General features: G+C 49.5%; 1 protein-coding gene across 2 annotated transcripts in view; it reads left to right on the top strand.

Annotated features, from left to right (window-relative positions):
• The first annotated feature begins 5577 nt into the window (after positions 1 to 5577).
• LOC144110932 (microtubule-associated serine/threonine-protein kinase 3-like) overlaps positions 5578 to 23375 on the top strand; it is a 276237-nt gene continuing 258439 nt past the window's right edge. For both annotated transcript variants that reach the window (XM_077643999.1, XM_077643998.1), the window contains exon 1: positions 5578 to 6062. In XM_077643999.1, coding sequence (XP_077500125.1) covers positions 5763 to 6062 — 300 coding nt within the window. In that variant the 5' untranslated portion in view covers positions 5578 to 5762. The remainder of the gene's footprint in view (positions 6063 to 23375) is intronic.

Raw genomic sequence — 23375 nt, 5'->3', positions numbered from 1 at the left:
GATGCGCCATTAAAGGCTTTCGCCTTTAAAAAAATTTCTGCAGCCCATGAGGCAGGACGATGTGGACACCCTTCGTGTTCTGTACACCCCTTGCGCTTTTATTTTAGTGCTTGTATCACTGAGTAAATTAAGTACAGTCGGAGACAAAAGTATCTGGACCGGGTGCTACGTGCACGGAGCCGACAGCTCCATTATTAGCATCCGGAGAGCGACCACACTTGTAGAGGTAAAAGAACAGAATTTTTATTTTCACCTCCGCAAGTGTGGTTTCTGGCCGGCGGCTAATACAACAGAGCTATCGACATCATGCACGGAGCACGCGGTACATGTGCTTTTTTCCCCGACTGTACAGCTAGATGCCGTCAAAAGTAAATGGAAGGCAATCTTAGCAAAAAAAATTAATTTCATCGCGCTGATTTTACGCATGAGTGAATAAATACCATTAGGCCCCCGTGTGCTGTGCGGTGTCAGTGCACGTTAAAGAACCCCAGGTGGTCGAAATTTCCGGAGCCTTTCACTACGGCGTCTCTCATAGCCTGAGTCGCTTTGGGACGTTAAACCCCCATAAACCAAACCAAACTATTATTAGTGAATAAATATAATTCAGCTAAATTGTGGTTGTGCGTATTGCACAGTGCACCAATAAATCCTCGACCGCTATGGTTTGGATTCAGGTAAATTAAATTTTATTCGACATAATCGCCTTCCATTTACTCTTGACGGCCGGTTTAGGTAAAAAAAAAAAATGAACGGCGCTCCTTGTTTCAGTCACTGTGTCTACATATTGCCTTTCGAAAAGCCCCTTCCGTGGTTCGCATACATCGCAGGAAAGGCGCCCGTTCCGGCCTCGGATTGAGCGCGCTCGTTGCGGATTTATGGGAGATCCACCGACACGGTCTCGTGGCTTTGTTCTCTTTATTTTCTTCCTCTGTTTATTTTTTTCTTCTCACGCTTTTCTCTGACTCGTTCGTGGGCTTTGTTTCGTGCCTCGGGTTCGTGAGTTCTCTTTCTTCCAGCTTTCTCTTTTTCCCCCTTGTCGTTCGTTCCTGGGGCGGCGAAGGCAAAAAAAAAAAGAAAAGAAAAGAGACATTCCGGACAGAGCCGGTCGCGAGATGCGGTCGAAGAACCCGGGATTGAACCGAAGCCACTGGCGTTTAAGTCTGTGGCTTATTTGAAGGCAACTTTGCGAAAGCCTGACAGATTGGACAGGGTGTAGGCACTGTGATGGAAATTGAGATGGTCTCTCTCTGTCTCTCTCTCTCTCGTGTGTGTGTGTGTGTGGAGGGAGAGAGAGTGAAAACGAAGGTCTACTCGCCCTGGTTCCCAATCCTTTGCGACGTTGAAATCACATGCCGTGTTTAGCCGCATTTTGTTGCCTTCAACAGGTTTTTCGTTTTGTTTTGTTTCACGTTTTTACTGTGTCGAGGGGCCCAAATAACTGCTTGTGCAGTCGTCCAAGTACCCGTCTAGAAGGCTCAAACTGTGCGCTGTGTAGTGCATTTACGACTAGCGCCGCTGTACGCCGGGTCCGATGCAGCTGTCAAAACACATGAGGAGTTAAACGCTATCCATCGAAGTGCGCATGCGCGATAAGGTCAGGTTTGAGCTCTGGGCCACGTGTAAATGGCGCAGGCGTTCTAGACAGGTGTGCGGACCCTAAGCGGCACAACGAATGCGGCCCAATATTGCGGCGGGTGGATGGTTTTACTCTAGTCTTCTGCTGAATTATTGAATTCATATGGGTCCCGGCTCACTCGGGGAACCCTGGTAACGAAGCGGCACACATAACTGCTCGAGGATTCGTCAGCCGAGCAGGGGACGCTGTCGTTGCTGAGAGTTTTTCGAAGGACGGCCTATCATCTTTTCACGATACTACTAATCATTTTAAACTTGAAAGGAGGATATTCCCTCCTCCAGACGAAGCCTTTAATAAGGAGCAGGAGACCACTTGGAGGCGACTCCAGACGCGATCCTTCATGACGCCTTAGCTGTTGTCAAACCCTGCATGTACATTATGTGGTGATTTAGCCACTTATGATCACCTATTGTTGAATTGTAAAGAGGAGCCGCCCCCGAAATCTCGAATACAGGTTCCTACTCTCGAGCAGTGGGAGGCCGTGTTGGTCAGCTCAGACTTGGGAGTTCAAGCCCGGGTCATTGAATGGGCTACCCTGGTCGCTGTCAGCCGTGGACTGATAGCCACCTAGCACGGATCGTCGGCATTCTGCCTTTTCTGACGAATTAAATGTTTTCCAATCCAATCTGCTGGACCGGCCTTTGCCAATGCGTTTCCAATGTCGGGTCGATTTCCTGTTCTTGGTTTTCTATGGGAGTCTTAACTGCCCGATGCGATCGTTGGAAACACTTTGAAAGAAAGATTTTGCCACATATGAGAAGAATTGACCATTACCTTCAGTATTACCGTAAAAGTGTTTGCAGTCTTCAAAATTTTCGTCCGAAATTGGTGGACTTGAACCGGCTTACCTCCGCCAGCTCCGTGCTGCGCTGCAAAAATGGCGCCCGTGACGTCACGCGAGTGCCTCGGGTACCGCCGACGGTACTTCGCTTTGTTTTTGGTCGCAGTCGTTCCCTTGCCTCGCAGTTTCACGCTATGCGACACTCTGACATGTTGCACTGCGGGACGAGGAAAACAGTTGGCGGGGACGCCCCGGGGCGGCGAAGGAAGTGCGAACCGAAACAATGCGCATTGTTGGGGCCAGTTGGCACGTTTCTGCAGTGCGTGCGGAGCAGCGAAACAAGCAAGAAAGAGAGACGCCTACTAAGCAGTCGCCTTGAGGCGCAGCGCGAAGTACAGCGACCAGTTCGCCCTTACAAAATGGTCTATAGACAGTCTATAGACTTCTTATAGACTCTGTTGCCTTCCTTTAGATATTTCTTTTTGTCTGTTTATAGTCTATAGACTGTCTATAGGCAAAAGTTTACTAAAAGTGCATGGCAATAAATCTATAGATTGTCTATAGACTGTCTACAGGATTTTTATTGCGTGTAGACTGTTCTCTAGGGTTTGTCTGCAGAAAGTATGTAGACTCTATAGACAGAAGTCTATGGACAGTCTGTAGACTGTATAAAGACATTTTTGTAAGGGCGGATTCGATACGGTGACGCGAATGTTGCTACTGGTCTCCCCCAACGTTTGCTCCGCCACCTCGCTCGCACTTGGAGAACTTGCCAGCGTTGGGGCAACTTGTGAACGAACTGCAGGTTCACTTACTCCGTTCCTCGGATGTGGTGAATACCTTTGCTGGCGCAGGAATCCTATTAGGTAATTAAAACACGCAAACGCTTGCACAGTTGCTCGATAGAGGAATGGACGGATGCTAAAAGCATTCCCTAATAATGGGACCGGGTGGACTGACGGATATGCTGTGAGCGAATTTGAAGCATATTTTTAAGCTTTTATGTCACCCTTACGGTGTCTTCGACTGGTCGCTTTAGATCGCTCTAGAGCGCTCTGAGAGGCGACCGCACATTCGGCTGGTCGAAACCGGGCGCTCTGACTACATTCGGCCGGTTCTTTCTGAGCGCTGGCCTCCAGCTCAGAGCGCTCTGAGGCGCTCCGAGAAAAAAGTCGGAGCGGCTCCGAGATGAGTCCACGTGACAGGGCCACTTCCGCCATTTCGCGAAAGCGGTGCGAGGCCTCGGCGTCCGCTGCGCGTAGGCAGAAGCAAATGCATGTAGGCTTTTGACGCAGTGGTCACGCCCTTGCTGTGTTGCTTTTCGGGTGCCGAGCTGTGTGAGGCAAAATGTCCAATAGACGCCGGATAAGCATATACGCTAGGAACCCGGTCTGTGTTGCTGTCGCATGACAACAGCGATTCCAGCAGCAGCTCAGACGAGGACGACAGTGCTATCCAGAAGGCGATGTTCGAAAAATGAACGTCCCGTGTGACGGAGAGCCAGGATAGCTATCGATACAGGCTAAGCGGCGACCGCGATGCAAACTCTGTGCGACCACGTGCTGCTACTGTTGACACCCAAGCCAACACCAGCGGTGCCGCGTCGTGGTTCGGGAAGTTACGTCCCCCTCCTGCCTCCTGCGCGTCCGCTCTAAAAACTGACTGACCATTCGGCTTGACTAGTCTCGCTACGCTCTCACAGCAAGAGCGGCTCCCACTCTGCCCAATCTTAACCGGATCACGGGAGCGACCAGTCGAAGACACCATTGGAGGGTACTTTCTTCAATGATGGCATTTATCAGAACCGGATTCCACTCGCTTATATGCTATGCATATATACTGACTCTGAATAATAACTTCTGTCTTTAGATTACAGCCGTGCTTTTAATCTTCCTATACAATCATTTTAATCCGATAGCGTTACGACTGCCGTGAAGGCGAAAACTGTCCGCGGTCTGCGTGAAGCCTCCGCCTGCCAATCGTGGCAGGCGATGTGTAGGAGGATTTCCTCCACTTCTCCACCTGCCAACTGTTCCCCTCTCCACTTGTTGGGAAGAGGAGGGAATACCCCGCACTCGGCATGACTCAGCAGAAATTAATGGAAGAAGCGATTAACGAATGCAAATGGAATAAGAATAGAGTCTCCATTGTAATAGACTAGCAAGTAAAAGAAAAGTGCTGTCGAAAGACCCGTGGATTGAGCCGCGAGGTTTTTTGTTGTTTCATTGTGGGGTTGTCTGGCTTTTTGTTGTTGTTGTTGTTTGTTCCATGCAGTCTTTTTGCCTCGGTTACGTGGGATGATATGCCCCTCTTAAATACGGATTCGCCTCTTTTCGAAATTAAAGTTGTCAGTTGTGCGCCCCGTCCTGTCATCCTGCTTCTTCTTGTGTTCCGTTCATTCCTGCGTTGTGTCCAGCAGACATGATATGCTCGGTGCTTGAGCATCCGTGCGGGCTTCCATCTTCAGTGCCACGGAGTACCCACCGATGATTCAGTGGGCACAATCAACTTTCCCCTTGACTTGGGCCGCCGTGGTGGCTCAGTGGTTATGGCGCTGGGCTGTTGACCCGAAAGACGCGGGTTCGATCCCGGCCGCGGCGGTCGAATTTCGATGGCGGCGAAATTCTAGAGGCCCGTGTTACTGTGCGATGTCAGTTCACGTTAAGGAACCCCAGGTGGTCGAAATTTCCGGAGCCCTCCACTACGGCGTCCCTCATAGCCTGAGTCGCTTTGGGACGTTAAACCCCCATAAGCATAAACAAACAAACAAACAAACAAAAAACCTTGACTTGTGATGGCTTGTCTTAGCTGACCCCGCTGTTTGGCTAAAGTTGTCCTGCCGTCATAAAAAAATCCTAATAATCAAATGCAGCGGAAAGCAGGTGTCGCGAGCAAGTGCAGTGTTACAAGGTATGCGTGACAAATTATGTGTAGCAAGCTATGCGTGACAAATATGGGGAACAGGGTATGAGTTACATGGTACGTGTGCTAGGTTATGTGCGAAATTTGGCTAAGTGTGACGCATTATACGTGACAAGTCGCGCGAGTGTTAGCTGTGCCTGGACAAGTGTTATATGTAGGCACAGTGTGACACAGTCCGCGTTTAACTAATAACCTTCCCTCTTTCTCCCTGTTCTCCCCTTCCCTGTTCGCAGGCGGCCGCGACGTGTCCAGTGCTCAGCGCGGCAACCGAGGCACGATGCACTCCGAGGGCACGCTAAGACCGGGCGCCTCCTGAGCCTTCCCGCGAGCCCCTGAGGTTCAGCCGCCTCTGGTCTCTTGTCACCCGCGCCCCAGCCGGGCACGCGTTCACTCAGGAGAGGAGAGCGCGGTAGTGTCGGCAAGATGGCCACGGCCGCCGGCCAAGTTGGCTCCGGAGACGTGGACCCGCTACACGACCAACAGCAACCGCAACAACCTCCGCATGCACAACCGCAGCCTCGGCAACTCGAGCAACAGCAACTTGCACAGCAGCCTGCCAAGCAACCTTCACTGCAACCTGCGCAGCAATTGCCGGTGCCGCCTCAGCAACTTCAGCAGCAGCAGCATCAGAGGCGCCGCGCCAGCATCGACGTGCCAGTCAGCTCGGACCAGTACGTCACACGACCGCGGAGGGCCAGCGGCTGCCGCGCCGCCGACTTCATGGTGAGTGAACGGCTGCGAGGCGTCTATCGTTTTTCCTGTTAAGCGTGACAGTTCGTCTTTTAAGTGAGTGGGTCCCACGGGATCTGCTGATTTATCGAAGCCAGGCAGATTTAGCGACCCGCCTTGCGAATACAAACTTATCACCGCCTCGGCTCCTTCATTCCTTTCATCAAGAAAGGAACTCCTCCGGCGCCGCACACGTGCTCTCATCCCTCCGTGTGCGGTAACCCTCCCCCGCGGTCTTACCCGTGCAGAGGAGGTTGCGCTTAGGAGGATCCGGGTCGGGGTTGCCCTCACACCTGCCATCACTCGGAAGTGGCCTCAGTACCGAGAATTGTTTCCTCGGCCAGGGTGTCCGGTATGTAAACACGAGGACATTGAGGCCGACATTCATCACTTACTGTGGGACTGCCCAGCTCTCAAGCCTACTAGGATCCGGCACCTGATGGTAGCAGGTCTTTCACCAAGAAACCCTACTTCATACATTACCTGGATGCAGAGACCGCACCATCGTTCTCTACTGGACTCTATCAAATCAGCTAGCCTTTTTCCATTCATTTAATCACTGATACATCATTCATCACACCTTCACCCATTATTGATGCCCTGGGGCAATAAATTTCGCTTAAAAAAGTGCGACAGCTTGTCTTTTAAGCGTGACAGTTCGTCTTTTAAGCGTTACAGTTCGTGTCCCTGACGTCGCAGCGTCAGTTGCATCACTCCGCGGAAGACCGCGGCAGGGGGCGCACATTCAAGTGCCCATAGTATGTGCATCGTTCCAGATTGTACTCTTTGACCCTCAGCATTTATCGCTTCTATCTTATCCGGTTTGGGCATTAATTGCTAAGTACCCACCCGCTCCAAAGGACCGCCACACCGTTGCGAAAGGTATGACCGCGATGTCATCATCACTGTAGGATGTCTTCGTGCCAGCGCATTCGTTCGGTGCCGTGACGGCCATTGCTGGGTCAACAGGGACCACTTTGTTTCGCAAGGATCGCCAAGATGTCTGCGGTGTATACGCGTGACGGTTCACAACGTGTACATAAATTAAGATTTTTACGCCTGGCAACTGCACTGAACGATCTCGTGGCCCAAATTGGCTCGAATCGGCGTAGTTTCTATCAGCAACAGAACGTCGAGGCACCCTAAGTTGGGATTTAAGTTCCTAGACAGGCGACCAGCCCGTCTGGCCACATTAGCTGGGCGCAGAGCTATTCTTGATCCCAGTGGGATAGCCGCACTCTTTTACAGGATCCACATCGCAGTTATGAGCCCCTATGATTTGTTAACAGATCTGAGGTAAGCTGATCTGTCACTTGCCACTGGCGGAATTCGGAGTAACTGTACTTAGGGCTACTCGGTAAACCCGAAGACACTGACAGATGATCGGTGGTGCCAGGACGCCGCACAGTATAGCGCGCTGTCTTCAGTACGCATGGCCGCGGGACGTTCCCGTATTTGGACTTTCCGATTTTGAGTTCTGTAACCGGAAAGAATAAATGACTCTGTTTTGTACCTCGAGTCTCTTAGTAGGAGAAAAATTTCGGACATTTATTTATTTATTTATTTATTTATTTATTTATTTATCACAGTACCCGCAGCGGCCTTAGGCATTACAGTGGAAGGGGGGGGGGGGGGCAAAGAGGCAAGAAAAATAACACAGGTAACGCAACATCTCGCGCACATCGTCAACACCATCAATACATTGTTAATATACTTCACGGGAACGCTTTAAAACAGGCGCACACGCGCAAACACAACACACACAAATATTAGTATTCTACTTCAAAAGGGACACGGAGTTAGAAAATATCTCGTTTGAGTGTATTGACACGATATGGAATGGAAGCTTGTTGCATTCACTTATAGTTTTGGGAAAAAATGACATTTTGAAAGCTTCAGTTTTACAGTGCATTTATTTAATCTTATTTGCATTGTCTAGTCTCGATGACACGTAATCAGGCTTGTATAAATATCTATCTGGGGCTATACTTGTGCGAGAGTAAAATATGTTGTGAAAAAGTTTCAGTCTAAGATATTCCCTACGTTTCTGTAGTGGGCTTTTTTTCTCTGTTGAAACACTAAAATTCCTAGTATAATTTGAAAAAAAGTGAACGAATCGCTATGTTTTGGATTCTTTCTAATCGGTTTACATCGCATGCCACCCATGGACCTCACACAGCGCAGGCGTAATCAAGAATAGATCGCACATTTGATTTGTGCAATGATACCTTAATTGTCCTGAAGTGATAACTTCCTTGCATTTATGCGCACGAAACCTAGAACTCGGCATGCTTTACTTGTGGTGATCTATACCGCAGTAGGGCCCGGAAATATGAACCGGGTACATTTCTCTTGAATAGTATAATCGGCCAAAAACGTGGACTGAGTTCCGAGAATACACGACAGTTCTTGACGCAGATCTCGTTTAAATGCTTCCATAATTTCCGTACAGCATTTACTTGCGAGTTATTAAAGTAGTGAAATACGCGCTGTCAAAATATTTTTCTTTGCGTATACATTGGGAGCATCGCGGCGCAGCTAAGTTTTAAAAAGAACATCCACGTTCTTGGTCAAACTCTATAGCCACGCCAAGCCTGACACGAAGTTCACGCTTCCCGGCGTTCCCTAGCGGGGATACTAAAGCGCTCGCTAAGAAACTGCCATAGGCGATTTCACCTCTTTTTCCCACTAGGCTATTTTGGGAAACGATGGTCACCTCTATATATATATATATATATATATATATATATATATATATATATATATATATATATATATATATATATATATATATATATATATATATATATATATATATATATATATATATATATATGTGTGTGTGTGTGTGTGTGTGTGTGTGTGTGTGTGTGTGTGTGTGTGTGTGTGTGTGTGTGTGTGTGTGTCGACAGCGTACGCACGGTCCGCCATTTTATTCCTCGCTGCCGGAAGTTTTAAGCATAAATTTCCGTGGTGCGTCGGCGCGCACTTTTCCGCGTTCAAGTTTGCTTTTTCTGGGGCTGCAAAACCCGCGTTAGAAGGCGCAAAGAAATTAAACTGTCGCGAAACGCGTCCTCACGCCGACGAACCGCTCTGGGAAGGACGCGGTGGGCGGAAACAGTTTGCGTCCGGAAGCGGGGCTGCCGCTAGTCGTTATATATTAAAAAAAAAGGCACCGTATGCGCGCTGCGAACGTTATCTCTGTATGCTGAACTCTTTATAATATGGGGGGGGGGGGGATTAGTACTTCCAGTAAATTTATTAGGCAGCACTGCCTCGTTGCGCGCGGAATCAGCACACGTGGTGAGTTACAGGTGCCCTGCGACACGTGCCGTAGTAATAACGCGAGTTTAATGGGTGGCCATTTTCTCCTACGCTGGAAACTTCGGAATTAGTGAAGGGTGGAAGTAAGTGTAGTTTGAGCCGCTGCTGGAAGCCTTGCGTATACCTTGAGAACGCGTGCCTTGCATGGACATACATCAGGACGCAGGAAAGCACGAACTCTGAAGCGCGTAAACTTATAATTTCGCACCAACTGCCTTCCATGCATCCGCTTTTAGATTCCCAGTGCTTCAATTTTTTTTTGTTATTTACCAGTTAGTGCCATCAAAACTCGCGGTGTGATCATATAATCGCAAGGCGTGTAATTATGAGTCAAAGTGGTACAGTCGAATCTCGTTGTAACGAAGCGGTTTATAACTAAATAATGGACGTAACGAAGGAATGACGATTCCCCTTGAAAGCCCGGTCAACACGGGATATAACGAAACTACGGTTATTACGAAGTAATCATCGGACCGCTTCAAATCCGCTAAAACGAGGTTCAGCTGTATCTCGTTATCACTTCATCTGCGGCATGCAGCAGAACGTGACACTTGGCACTGTCTCTCTTGATGTCATCGTGATCACAACAAACATGACGACATGCTGAGGCCGTGAATTGCACGGTACGTTGGTTGTAATGTCCCTGATGGCGGAAGGCGTCGCCACGCATCCGACTCCGCGTGCAGCTCATGCGGCGAAATCAGCTGGGTTCTGCCAAGAAGGCCTACACAAAAACAGGCATGGCATCAGAGACTCACTTCTTCAACAAGCGTTGAAACCCATTTTTGAGAATTTTGTTTTCGCATTTCTGAGCTCCCTGATCTTGGATATGTTGCAGAAATGCTGCCTGTATAGCGGTCCTCGTTGCACATGGCGAAGATATAACTGCACCTGTAAAGGTCGTTGTTGGCAGTTTAGTTGACGTTGTGTTTTGCAGTGATTATACAATAATTGGTTTTTGGGGGAAAGGAAATGGCGCAGTATCTGTCTCATATATCTTTGGACACATGAACCGCGCCGTAAGGGAAGGGATAAAGGAGGGAGTGAAAGAAGAAAGGAAGAAAGAGGTGCCATAGTGGAGGGCTCTGGAATAATTTCGGCCACCTGGGGATGTTTAAAGCACACTGACATCGCACAGCACACGGGCGCCTTAGCGTTTTTCCTTCATAAAAACGCAGCCGCAGCGGTCGGGTTCCAATCCGGGAACTCCGGATCAGTAGTCGAGCGCCCTAACCACTCAGCCACCTCGGCGGGTAGGCAGTGATTCACGGCTTGCTATCGAGGGACGTAACCTCAATGATTAGCCGCCTTCGCAAGAATGGCGAGACGGCATGCGTGCGAGTGTGGTCGCTGCTTTCGCTGTTAAAGGGGCTGTGTGAAGGGGGCTCTAATAAAGTTGCGGCATGCCTGAGATATTGAAGCACGGCGCTTCACAAATAGTGTCCAGCAAGGATTTTTTAAATGCGCTTTGAAGAAGCTGAGTTATCTGTAGTTAGAATTTGAATTTCAACGTCTTCGCGCCTTTCCCTCTCCTCTCGTCACTTTTTGCACGCTAGAAGGTAGGCGCTCCTTCGCCGACCCCCCTCTGGGAGCGGAGCTTCCCGGCCCGCCGGAGCTACGCGGCTCATTGGCCGCGGCCACGGTAGCGGCCTGACGTCTAAAAGAATGTAACCATTGGCCACCTCTCCCCTTTTCTACGCAGATGCGGGGGACGAAGGAGGGTGCGAGCATGAAAAAGACACCGGGAAGGGCTCGCGAACTTTGACGCGCGATTGTGGGTTGTCTGCTGCGTGTAGAAGAGCATTATTTGGCTCTGGTTTTCATATCAACGTAGTGCAGTGATTAAGTGAGTTAATGTGCTCTCCTCGGAAGGCGTTTCAGAGCCCCTTTAACGCTTAGCGTTCCATAGCTTACACGCAGATCTCGAAACAACCGGCATTTGGACTGTTGCAAACCGGTTTAAGCTCGCGCCGCGCTTTCTTTTTTTTTTTTATTCGAGAAGTGTGCCATGAGGCTTGAGTTTAGAACGGGGAATGGAATGCAGGAGACAGTCAGTTAAAAGAAGGAGAGGAGACCAGTTTCTCTGCGGCCCTACGTTCTATAGCGCCTGCTGCGCGCAACAGTCCAGCGAGCAATATGGCGACGCCCTGGGATCGCTTATCGCAGAGGTCTGTACTAACTCAAATGATGAACCAGAATCGATGGCGCAGAAGAGTGGTCGGATTCCTTCCGTCCGCAGACGATGCGCGGCGCCACAATCGATTGGGCTGTTCCATTTGTGTGCGGTCGTCGCTCATTTCACGTCCTCTCCAAAAAACAAACAAAAACTTAAGCTAATGCTAAACTATCGCTGCTATATATACGACGATTCAACAGCAACGCCCCAGACTGGCATGAAATCGACCTTGCATTAGCATCGATGCATCGATCCCTGAAGGAATACGGTGATGTGTCTGTGTTCAAGCTTGGTGGGTTTTTTTTTCGGTGAGAACAGCCACTGTCGCTGTTGTTTTTATTTCTCTTTGTAGGGGCTTATAACCAGCTCCATATCTTGCGTCCGTGAAAAACTGCCTTCTTCAAATAAGGCGTCCCCCGCGGGCGCGTTGCTGGAGGCTCTTTCAATCCGCCAAGCTGTTGAGACGACACGCATGAGCGAAGCCATTTTGCCGTTTCCCTGTAAAAGAAAAAAATATATAGAAACGTGGCGAACTTCTAACCGCGGTCTGACGAGAAGGTCATGGAGTTTCGGGAACGAATTTTTTCCTGCTCTGGTTTTCGAGTCTTTCAGCCTCGATTATTTCATTTTCGCTCAGAACCCAACATTTACCCGGCCATCTTTTCTGGCGTGAGTTTTAGCTGTATGTTGCCCCTCTTTATTTCCCGCCATTTCTGCATTACGAATTCCCTGACTAAATTACTCGGTTCAGCTTCAAATTTCCCGTCTTCCTGGTGGGCCCGTTCCGGCTGGTTAGGAAAAGGTGAAGTCAGCTTTTTTTTTAGTTTTGTACCACGAACACTCAGGGGCGTGCTGCAGGAGTTTCTTCGACGTTAGTGAAATCGATGGAATCAAATTAATTAAAGAGGGTTTTCTTGAATGCGAAGACAATGAGTTCACACATAAATTAAAGATGGCTCTCGAAGGTTCGAAGCGCAGTGTGCCCTTTTATGGATTAGATATAAAAACAAAATACAGAAGGCAGGCGGCAATAAATTTCAGTATAGTAATGATGCGGTGGTAACAGTGCACAGAAAAATAAGGGCAAAACAATACGAGGCTTGCATTACGATGCTTGGAAAAATGCGTCTTTGACCGTACTTCCTGCAGACCAAGCACGTTTGGCACGACACTCGTTTTCCAAGATGTCCTTGCGGCAATAACTTCTAATGCAGTACGCTGAATGCGTTACGAAGGTGTAAAAAGGGCAGACAGGTAGAAGAAGAAGCCATTATTACACTTCTAAGGATGACAAAATACGCGGATGTTTTGCAGTTTAGTATACAGCTCTCATTACAGTGTTTTGAAATTCGCATGACAAAATATCTATGATATGAAGTGCAATAAATAGAAAGTTTTATAGAGAAAAAAAAAACTCGCTTCCTTCTAAGCCTTGTTCCATTCATAACGCTAAGGCGCCCGTGTGCTGTGCGATGTCAGTGCACGTTAAAGATCCCCAGGTGGTCGAAATTATTCCGGAGCCCTCCACTACGGCACCTCTTCTTCCTTTCTTCTTTCACTCCCTCATTTATTCCTTACGTTACGGCGCGGTTCAGGTGTCCGCCGATATATGAGGCAGATACTGAGCCATTTCCTTCCCCCCCCCCCCCACACACACACACACACACGCAAAAGAAACCAACCAACCATTCATAACGTGTGCTGCCTAAAGGAAAGGCGTGTCGTGAACCGGCAAAGGGGGATAGGCGGCAGCATTCTCGGAAAGCTCCCACTCGTGACGTCAGCGAGGCGTTGTCTTCATGTACCAGCCAATCACGAGACCCGGACATATCTGTCGCGATGGGAAAGGTATACCTCTTTCGTCCAGACGCGGATACACAGACCCAACGCCGCACGGCGGAATTGGAACAAATGACCTGGGACTCCAAATTTATTTCGCATCTTCGCAAAGCACCGTACGTGATGCATCCAGGGTCCGTACTCCGAGTTTGTGTCATAATAAAAAGCGTCATAATCTGCCGCAACGCGCACAACCGACTGGTCGAAACGCCGGAAGCGGATGTGGTGGTTCGCATGCAGCGAAAAAGGTCGAAGAAACTGGACGGTGACGTCAGACACGTAGTGTACGCAGCAGATGCTCGACAGCCAACATGGCGGCGCGCTCTGAAGTGGAGCCTCTCGCTTGAAAGTGAACTCGTCGGTGTTAGTGCGTGTTTCGGCCCGTGAACTGGCTATAAACTAGGTTCGGAACTTTCGCTTCGTCTTGTCTTGCCTACAACAAATTGGGTGGACGATAAATTCGGCCTGTTTTTTATTTCGTTCGATGATTCGGTAGCTCCTAGGCCTAACGAGAACTGGTTTGTTGCAGAAATTGTTCTCTTCATTCAAACTGGATGGCGCCACTATTACCTAGTTTATCTCATCTGTGTATGTTGAATGATGTAACATAAAGCAGAATGACCCACAAAATACTCTGTTTTACTGCGCGCAAATGTGAATTTCCTATTCTAGAGCTCTCTATAAGCTGTTGAAGCGTCCTGCGTCATGATCGTGTGTAATGTCTGCCAGCGTGAAACCACTCATGTGCATGGATGGTCAGTCGCGTGCGACGCGCTGCTGAACCGAAGCGTTTGACATGACAGAGGTGATTTTTTGGTGTCCCTTACGGTTCTCGATAGCCGCGGTGGTGTGGCTCTGCATCACTGAGCTCGCTAGTTAGCTTGCAAGTTAGTTTCTAGGCGTCAGTGTAGGCTTGCCTACGCTTCGTACCATGGCGAACCTATGGAAACTTCGTCTGCGAAGTCTCCCAACGCATATATCAAGAGAAACACAGTAAGATTTTTTTTAGTTCACCCCTTTTATTTATTTGCAGTGCCTGCATAAAATGAATGAAAAACGTAAATTACCGTCTGCACAACTGTCCGATAACAGCGCGAAGTTACGTTCAGCGATGTTGCAGATGGAAAGTCGTCACGGCGTCTTGCTTCAGCCCGGCACGAAGCGCGTATTGTGCAGCGAGTGAGTGCATGCTACGAATTTTCCTCTCCGTTCCCTTTTCCTCAAGATGAATGTAAAACACCGTGTTGTACGAACAAGCTAGCTGCCTTTTATTTACCATCGGTGATCGACGGCTGTAGAGGCCTTCTTCTGTCACTGAAAAGCCATGCTTGGTTGCGTACAATATTTTCTTCTTTAAGTACAACTCCGGCCTTTACGGCGCAGAAAAGAGTGCCTGAACTATATTGTTTGCATTTGCTGAAGTCAATTGGGTAAATAAAGCAGCTTTGATATTACTCCTTTACAGTGGAACCCGATGCGCGACCAAACTTGTGGCTGAATGTTTCTTCTGTCGCATTGGTCCCGTTCTTTTTCTCGGCAAAGCGCAAAAGCGACGCCGGACGTTTCACTGCGGCAACCGCAACTCAGTCACATCCTGCCGCCGCTCACATTCGCAACCGAACCGACATCCGCTTCCGGTTCTTTTTTTATCAATCAGGTGCGGCCGCTGCTGCAGATTATGACGCCTCTTATTCTGACACAAACTCGGAATACAGCGCCAGAAGTTGCACTGCTACCTTAACGCCCTTGACGCCGGAGTATTGATCGTATACTCGTGGCTTGATGACCTTTTTCCCACCCCGTAACTGTCTCGACTTATTCGTCTCGGCCAGCATTTATTGCTGCCGAATACTTTTACAAGGGTCATCTGAGCAGCTCGCGACCTGTCCGTAATGGCTGTCTCGTCGTGTGATGATAATAATAATAATAATTGGTTTTTGGGGAAACCAAATGACGCAGTATCTGCCTCATATATCGTTTTGGAGACCTGAACCGCGCCGTAACAGAAGGTATAAAGGAGGGAGTGAAAGAAGAAAGGAAGAAAGAGGTGCCGTAGTGGAGGGCTCCGGAATAATTTCGACCACCTGGGGATCTTTAACGTGCACTGACGTCGCACAGCACACGGGCGCCTTAGCGTTTTTTCCTCCGTAAAAGCGCATCCGCCGCGGTCGGGTTCGAGCCCGGGAACTCCGGATCAGTAGCCGAGCGCCCTAACCACTGAGCCACCGCGGCGGGTCGTGTGACGATCCGTTCTCGTCTTATGTGGCGGAAGTAATGACCCAGTCGGCGTAAAGCGAGATTCCAAGCTGTGTCGCTGGTACAGGGGCTGTTCGAAGCCTATAGCCGGCGATCGGATGGCCATTTAATGGAAACTAGTGTATCGCGTGTCGGGCATGCAGGATACCCGTGCGTAGTCGGCGCGGGCGTAAGCGATACGGTGGCCAGCCGACGAGGCTGAATTTCAATTAGCTCTTCTCCCCTCACGGTAAGTATGCGGTCGACGACGCCATTAGCTACGTCAGCTTTCATAAATTCTGCCCCCCTGCCTAGAGCGCTGGACACGTCAACCGCTCCTCCTCGGTGGCTTCGCGGATGTCTCGCTATAGACCGTGGAAAAATTGGAGCGGACACTTAAGCTCCGCGTGACGCGATAGCGTCAGTGAGTTGATGCTCTTATCTGCGGAACTGGTCATTGTCAGCTTTACATTCGTGTGTCCCTGGTAGTCCCCACACCACTCAGTAGAGTGGTGAGCTGGGCGAGTCGGTACATGATTGCAGAAAGAAAACCAGCGCAAAGGACGGAGACACGGAACAGGAAGACATGACGCCACTCCTTGGGCAGTGGTGCAGCGGTTAAGGGATGCGCCATGCGCTGCCCTGCGATAGATGGCGCTGCCACCGCTATAGGGCTTGTAGAAGTAACCGAAGCGGGTATAAGTAACCAAGCGAAGGTTATCTGATTGGTGGCTAAGATCAAGAGAAGAGTAAAATTTCACAAGACATGGTTAGGTGGCTTTAAAGGGTTCAGCCGTATCCATCCATCCATCCATCCATCCATCCATCCATCCATCCATCCATCCATCCATCCATCCATCCATCCATCCATCCATCCATCCATCCATCCATCCATCGATCCATCCGTCCGTCCATCCATCCATCGATCCATCCATCCATCCATCCATCCATCCATCCATCCATCCATCCATCCATCCATCCATCCATCCATCCATCCATCCATCCATCCATCCATCCATCCATCCATCCGTCCGTCCGTCCGTCCGTCCGTCCGTCCGTCCGTCCATCCATCCATCCATCCATGTACGACACAGGTTGCTCTTTCCGAGCAACCTCTCGCGAGCAGTCATTAATTAAACAGCAAGCTGCCACGCTAGTCAGTTTGCTCACAATCCGGTGAGCAGGTTACGCGATGACGCCACGTGGTCACGTGACTTTGGTGGTCCGCCTAGGTGCCCTCTCCGACGGGTGGTCACCCGGGCCACCCTATTTCTCGCTCACAACGCCGGCGCCGGAATTTTCTGCGTAAACGGGGCCTTTTAAGGCTATCGCGTTAAAAGGTCGGCATGTGATGGCGCCACTGTTGTCAGAATTGTCTTTGACAGGCGTTTGGCGGTTTCCGGAGATTATCGAGAGAGCTAGGATCTCGCTACAATATACGCGATTTCGCCGTCATCATCGGCCAGCAATATAGCTGCGTCCACAGCCGGCACAAAGGCATCTCCCACCCACCTCCAGTTAGCCCCGTTCTTCCTGTCCCGTCTCTCATCCTTACTGTGTGCGGGCCCTAGCTTGGAACCCACTGTGCTGCTTTGAAGCGGTCTATCGGGGAGCTAGTTGTTCGCCGAGTCGCACGTTCCGCTTACTTCCGCCTGCTGATTTCCTCTGGCATAACACTCAACCGCGGTTGTTGGAGCCTTTGCAGTTCGGTAGCACATATTGACCCGCCGCGGTGGCTCAGTGGTTAGGGCGCTCGACTACTGATCCGGAGTTCCCGGGTTCGAACCCGACCGCGGAGGCTGCGTCTTTATGGAGGAAAAACGCTAAGGCGCCCGTGTGCTGTGCGATGTCAGTGCACGTTAAAGATCCCCAGGTGGTCGAAATTACTCCGGAGCCCTCCACTACGGCACCTCTTTCATCCTTTCCTCTTTCACTCCCTTCCTTATCCCTTCCCTTACGGCGCGGTTCAGGTGTCCAAAGATATATGAGACAGATACTGCGCCATTTCCTTTCCCCCAAAACCAATTATTATTATTATTATTATTAGCACATTTTGATTGCGCTTTTTGACGGAGCTTCTTGTCTTGGGGATAGTAGCAGCGCAAGAAAAACACACACGCAAAAGAAGAACTACACAGTAAACAATTTCTCACCCTCTAGGGTGTAAATTAGCTGTCCCCAGACGAGCACCCTTTTCCAATTGTTCGGTGCTAAACAAGGGTGCATAGATCAGCACCCTTAAGGAAGGGTGCACTTAATGATACTTTAGAGGAGGTAATGGTTGCACTCTCATTAAAGGATACTATTTTTCCATAACACCTCTACGAATGCATGTTGGAAGGGTGCTCCACGTTGATCTACCCATGAAGCAAAAAAAAAGCCTTGGACTGATGCACGCCCTCTGAACTTTCATGCTGTGCACCCTTCCTGAAGGGTGCTGATCTCTGCACCCTTTTCAGCACCCAAAAAGGTGTTCGTCTGGGCACAGCTGATTTGAACCCTTGAGGGTGAGAATTTGTTTAGTGTGTAGACACCGAGAGACACGCACAGACGCTGCTGTGTTTGCGTGTGTTTATTTGCGCTGCTACTGTGCCCAAGACAAGTAACCAACTCGCCCAAGAGCTCGTTTCACTGGAGCTCCTTGTGTTGATTACACAGCACGCCGCTCACATAGAGGCCATACATTTTAAACAGAGATCATCACAGCGGGCGCACACTGTGTACTTCGCAATGGTTGGCGAGCGCTACCGGTTCTCGAAAAAAAAAAAAAACTGGGGCTCAACATAGCTTGAACCCAGCTATACGAGCGAAATCTCTGTTAAACATGGTCTCCACTGTCTCAAATCAAATGTCAAGGTCAAGAGCAGGTACCCAATGGTCATAGTCATATGATCACGTGGTCATACACCATAGCTCGGGTGATACCACCACGCAGTTAACTTCGGTTTGACCTTGTGAGCCATTGAAGGTCATTGTCGATGTGGCGCCCGCTGTCTCAAATCAAATGGCAAGGTCAGGTACCTAATGATCATCATCATCATCAGCCTGACCACACCCACTGCAGGGCAAAGGCCTCTCCTGTGTATCTCCAATTAACCCTGTCCTTTGCCAACTGCGCCCACCGTATGTCCACAGACGTCTCAATCTCATGCGCCCACCTAACCTTCTGCCGCCCCCTGCTACGCTTACTTTCTCTTGAAATCCACTCCGTTACCCTTAAGGACCAGCGGTTATCTTGCCTTCGCAGTACTTGCCCTGCCCAAGCCCATTTCTTCCTCTTCATTTCGACTAGGATGTCCTTAATCCGCGTTTGTTCTCTCACCCACTCTGCCCGCTTCTGGTCTCTTAACGTTACGCCAATCATTTTCCTTTCCATGGCTCGCTGTGTTGTCCTTAACTTAAGCTGAACCCTTTTTGTTAGCGTCCACGTTTCTGCCCCGTAGGCGAGTACCAGTGAGATACAGCTGTTGTACACTTTTCTCTTGAGGGAAATTGGTAAACTGCCACTCATGATCTGCGAGAATTTTCCATATGCGCTCCACCCCATCCTTATCCTTCTTGTTATTTCCCTATCATGATCCGGATCAGCTGTCACTACCTGCCCTAAGTAGACGCATTCCTCTGCCACTTCCAGCACCTCGCTTCCAATTGTGAACTGCTGTTCCTCTGATAGACTGTTGAACGTTACTTTGGTTACCCAATGATCATAGTCACATAATCAAATGGTCATACTATACCATAGCTTGGGCCATACCACCACGCAGTTAAGTTCGGTTTGACGTTGTGAGGCTTTGAAGGTCGCCGTCTCATCCTCATCGAAATCGCAAGTCCGGGAGCAGAGCTCTCGCTCTCGAAAAGCGAGAACACTTGTCCGAATTCGCGTCTCCGCCGGTGCGCGGCGCCCCTTCCTCTGCGGCCACGATCGGGCACCGGAAGAAGCCCTGGCGTGCGCAGCGATGGGCGGTGCATTTCAATGCGCCCGTCCCTCCCTTCTTCTTCCATCTCTATTTATTTACTTTTTACTTTTCCCGGGTGGCAGAAAAGGGCGTCCATAAGAGCGCACCCTCCTCCACCCTTATGTAGGAGGCGCATGCAAATTTCGATTCGGCGTCCTCATCGCAGTGCACACGCACCCGCTGTTGTGGTACGTGGTCGGGGCTTCCCGCGTGTTGATGGCTTCTTCCGCCGGAGTTCGCGGAAATGAAGGAAGAGGCGGAAGGGGGTGGCCACTTCTTCCGCCCTTATTACCGTTGAGCGTGCGCGCGCGGACTTCATTGCTCACTGCTTGACGCGGCGTTGCGCTACGCTGTCTGGCGTCGTCGTTGCGGGGGGCTCTATAAAGCCGCCGCGGTCGATGAGCCAGGCTGTTGACTATATGCGCAGGTTGTATTAGCGGCGCTCTGAGTGTCCGCCCATTTGAGCGTGAAACGTCAGGGGTTCGAGTGCGACTGTTTTCAATAGAGTTTCAATAATTTGTCTGTAGAGTTTGTCTTAAGAAATTGTATGAGAGTTCATGCCTTTCAGTAGGTAGTCATAGAGCACTAGCACTTCTAGCACCGTGTCATAGACTGTCGAAAGAAATTCTATGATAGTTTATGGTTTGAAGGAACCGCAGCAGTGGCCAATTGGCTGAGCATCCGCCTCGCATGCGGCAGGTGCGGGGTTCGATCCCCAGCGCCGTTGGGTACCCACCGGTCACACAGTGGGTACAAGCTTTCCCCTGGTCTGGTGCTCGGCCAATTTAGGGTGAAATGCTTGGGAAATGGGTCTTCGACTCCACCTTGAGTAGAAGAAAAGTTGTTGCCATGGCGCTCTTTGGCCGCAGATGCCCTTGCGTCATAAAAAATCATAGTCATCATGGTTTGAAGAATATGAGAGACAAGCCGCGGTGGCTCAGTGGTTATGGCGCTCGGCTGCTGACCCGAAAGACGCGGGTTCGATCCCGGCCGCGGTGGTCGAATTTCGATGAAGGCGAAAGTCTCTTAGAGGCCCGTCCGTGTGCTGTGCGATGTAAGTGCACGTTAAATATCCCCAGGTGGTCAAAGCTATCCGGAGCCCTCCACTACGGCGTCCGTCATAGCCTGGGAAGCTTTGGGACGTTAAACCCCCGTAAATCAGCTCTGAGAGATGAAGAAGGAATTCGATAGTGAATAAAGACAATCTAAGGAAATGAATGTCTGCGCATAGTCATTATGCATCCCCTATTTTTTAGCTGTTCTTTTTACTTGTTGACCTTGTATCTGTAATATATACATATGTATTTGTTCTGCTTCGATCTGTAAAATGCTCTGCAGTATGAAAATAAAAATAAAAAGGGACTGCGGAGCGGGTGTCACTGAGCCGTTTGCTTCGCTGTTGGCGCTGTACAGGTGGGCGCATTTCTCGACCGAATCCGTTTGCGTGGGCGTCCGTGAGCTCACGAGCGGACGGCATCGGCCTAGTGATCAGTCGATCGACTTGTTGATAAATGGTCGTGACCCAGGTAATTAACTGATGATCGATAGGAGCGACTTGTCGATAACTGGTCGATGTGTCGGTTAATGGCTTGATGAAGTAGTTAATTATTACTTTTTCTCTTACCGCGATGCTGCGGTTTTGTGTCTATAGGGCCCTAGTAAGGTGGACGCATTGGTTTTTAGTAATGTACTCGGCTTGCAGGCCCCAATGCAGGCACTTTTAAACCAGTCGGAGGAGGCACAAGGCTTACTTTCTCCAGAATGGGGAGGAGAAAAAGCTATAAACGAGGCATATGCGACGGCATTTACTGCAGAAAAAAAAAGAACACAGGAAATCAAATCGCTCTGAACGCGAAAAAGAGGCCAGCATCTAGGTATAAAGCGCACGTATCAAGGCACACAGTGGATAGTGCAAAGTACCATTGCCAGTTGCAGCGTGTACAAAGCAAGCATGCTGAAATATTCAACGTCGCGGGTTTCGTGACGTGTAGACGAAATCAGGTGTGATTTTATTAACTGCAGTCAATCTTGGGTTACGGCATTGTTTAGCAAGAGCATTCCGCTCAACGGTAGATCTGGGGAGGGAATTTTATTTGAAGCAGTAATCGCTCGAAAGTAATGGTTTGTGCGCGGAGTATGAATTTCAAGTAGCATGAACAATCACTCGTTCGGTTGCCCCATCAATGAATGCGTTGTTCGTCGGACCTTTATTCTGATTCATTCGCTTATAGCATTCGGGACGTAAGCAGCCTGCTTCGGATCGAAGTACAGCTAAGGTGTTTAGTTATGTTGAAAGTATGTATTAAATATGAAACGTTCTTCTTCCACGGAACTGATTCAGAAGCGGTGAGGGTCTCTGTGCGGTGCAGAGCGTGCACGTTGCAGCCAAACGTAGGACACTTATCGCTCTATCTGCTGCTCAATCAGTGAATCGAGTACGAAATCTGGAATGAATTACGAGTTTTCGAATTGGGCCAAAAGGGACTGGAATCCATTTGCTCTATAAGAACTTCAATACCGCAGCCAGCGCCCCCAGGAGTGTTACGAGCCGGAAAATGAAGGGCGAACAAAACAAATTTCCAAACCATGTTCAAAAGTGCTCCCGCTTTGACGTCCTCGTAAGTCTCCAGGGTATATACCTTAGAATGGATCGGGGAACATATGTGAGACACGTCTAAAAAAAAAAAAGGTGCGTCGCCGGGCGATTTTTTACCTCCACCGAGATCAAAAGAGACGCGATCAATAATTCATTACACTCGACCGTCGGGCACCTTCAGGTAGTGAGGACGTTTCCGAAGAAAGAGTGAAGAAGAGATAGAAAGAAAGAATAGGCCGAGGAATGACTGAAGAGTGAAAAAAACACGAAATTTGTACTGTAACGCGTTTTTGGCGACCTGAGGAGGATGAACTGCGCTTGGGCGAAATAATTCATCGCGTATCTGCCAAGCTCCCCACCATCCCCGATTCGGAAAACGAATATATGAAAATAAACGGGGAGACGAAGCGACCGCGGTCTGTTCGTTCCAGTACGGGTGCATGCAGGAAATGAGATTTCGCGGGATCGAGTGTGTCGCATTGATAATGGCGAGAAACTAGGTTACGGCCAAGTGCGCCGGCTCATTATTATTATTAGCAGGCGCGCGGGGGAAAAAGGAATCGGTCGCGGTCTCCCAGAAATATTCGGGGCTCTCGAAGAGCTCGAATTCGTCTTTTTTTTTTAGGTGTTAGGAATTGGGTCAAATCGCTGTTAATAAACGTAACGGGGTTTTGCGAGAGTTTCCTTTGACGATTAATGCGTAATGCGTTTCGTGCCCGCCCGGTCGTGGTCGCGGGTTTATAGAGCGCGGCTTCGGCGAAGGAATTTAATTTTCTGCGCACGGAGTGCGCATTGGTTGAGGCTTATGCGGAGACCGAGGACAGAGGGAAGGTGGCTTGTAGCGGTGGATTTCCGCGTTCCGATAATGAGAGCGACGCTACTTTAACTGAAATCGTGAGCTTTTCTCTAGAAGCTAGAAAACGAGAAAAAAAAAACAAACTCGCAAACCTTAATAGCAAAGAATGCAAGGTTGTCGAAGGCAGATCTGCGGCTATATTGATTGTAGTAGCGAAATCATAATATATACCCGCCGCGGTGGCTCAGTGGTTAGGGCGCTTGACTACTGATCCGGAGTTCCCGGGTTCGAACCCGACCGCGGCGGCTGCGTTTTTATGGAGGCGAAACGCTAAGGCGCCCGTGTGCTGTGCGATGTCAGTGCACGTTAAAGATCCCCAGGTGGT

Source organism: Amblyomma americanum, chromosome 11 (genome assembly GCF_052857255.1).
Source record: "Amblyomma americanum isolate KBUSLIRL-KWMA chromosome 11, ASM5285725v1, whole genome shotgun sequence".
NCBI classification, from domain to species: domain Eukaryota; kingdom Metazoa; phylum Arthropoda; class Arachnida; order Ixodida; family Ixodidae; genus Amblyomma; species Amblyomma americanum.
Note: the sequence above shows the minus strand (reverse complement) of the source record. Positions and strands in the feature narration are given on the sequence as shown.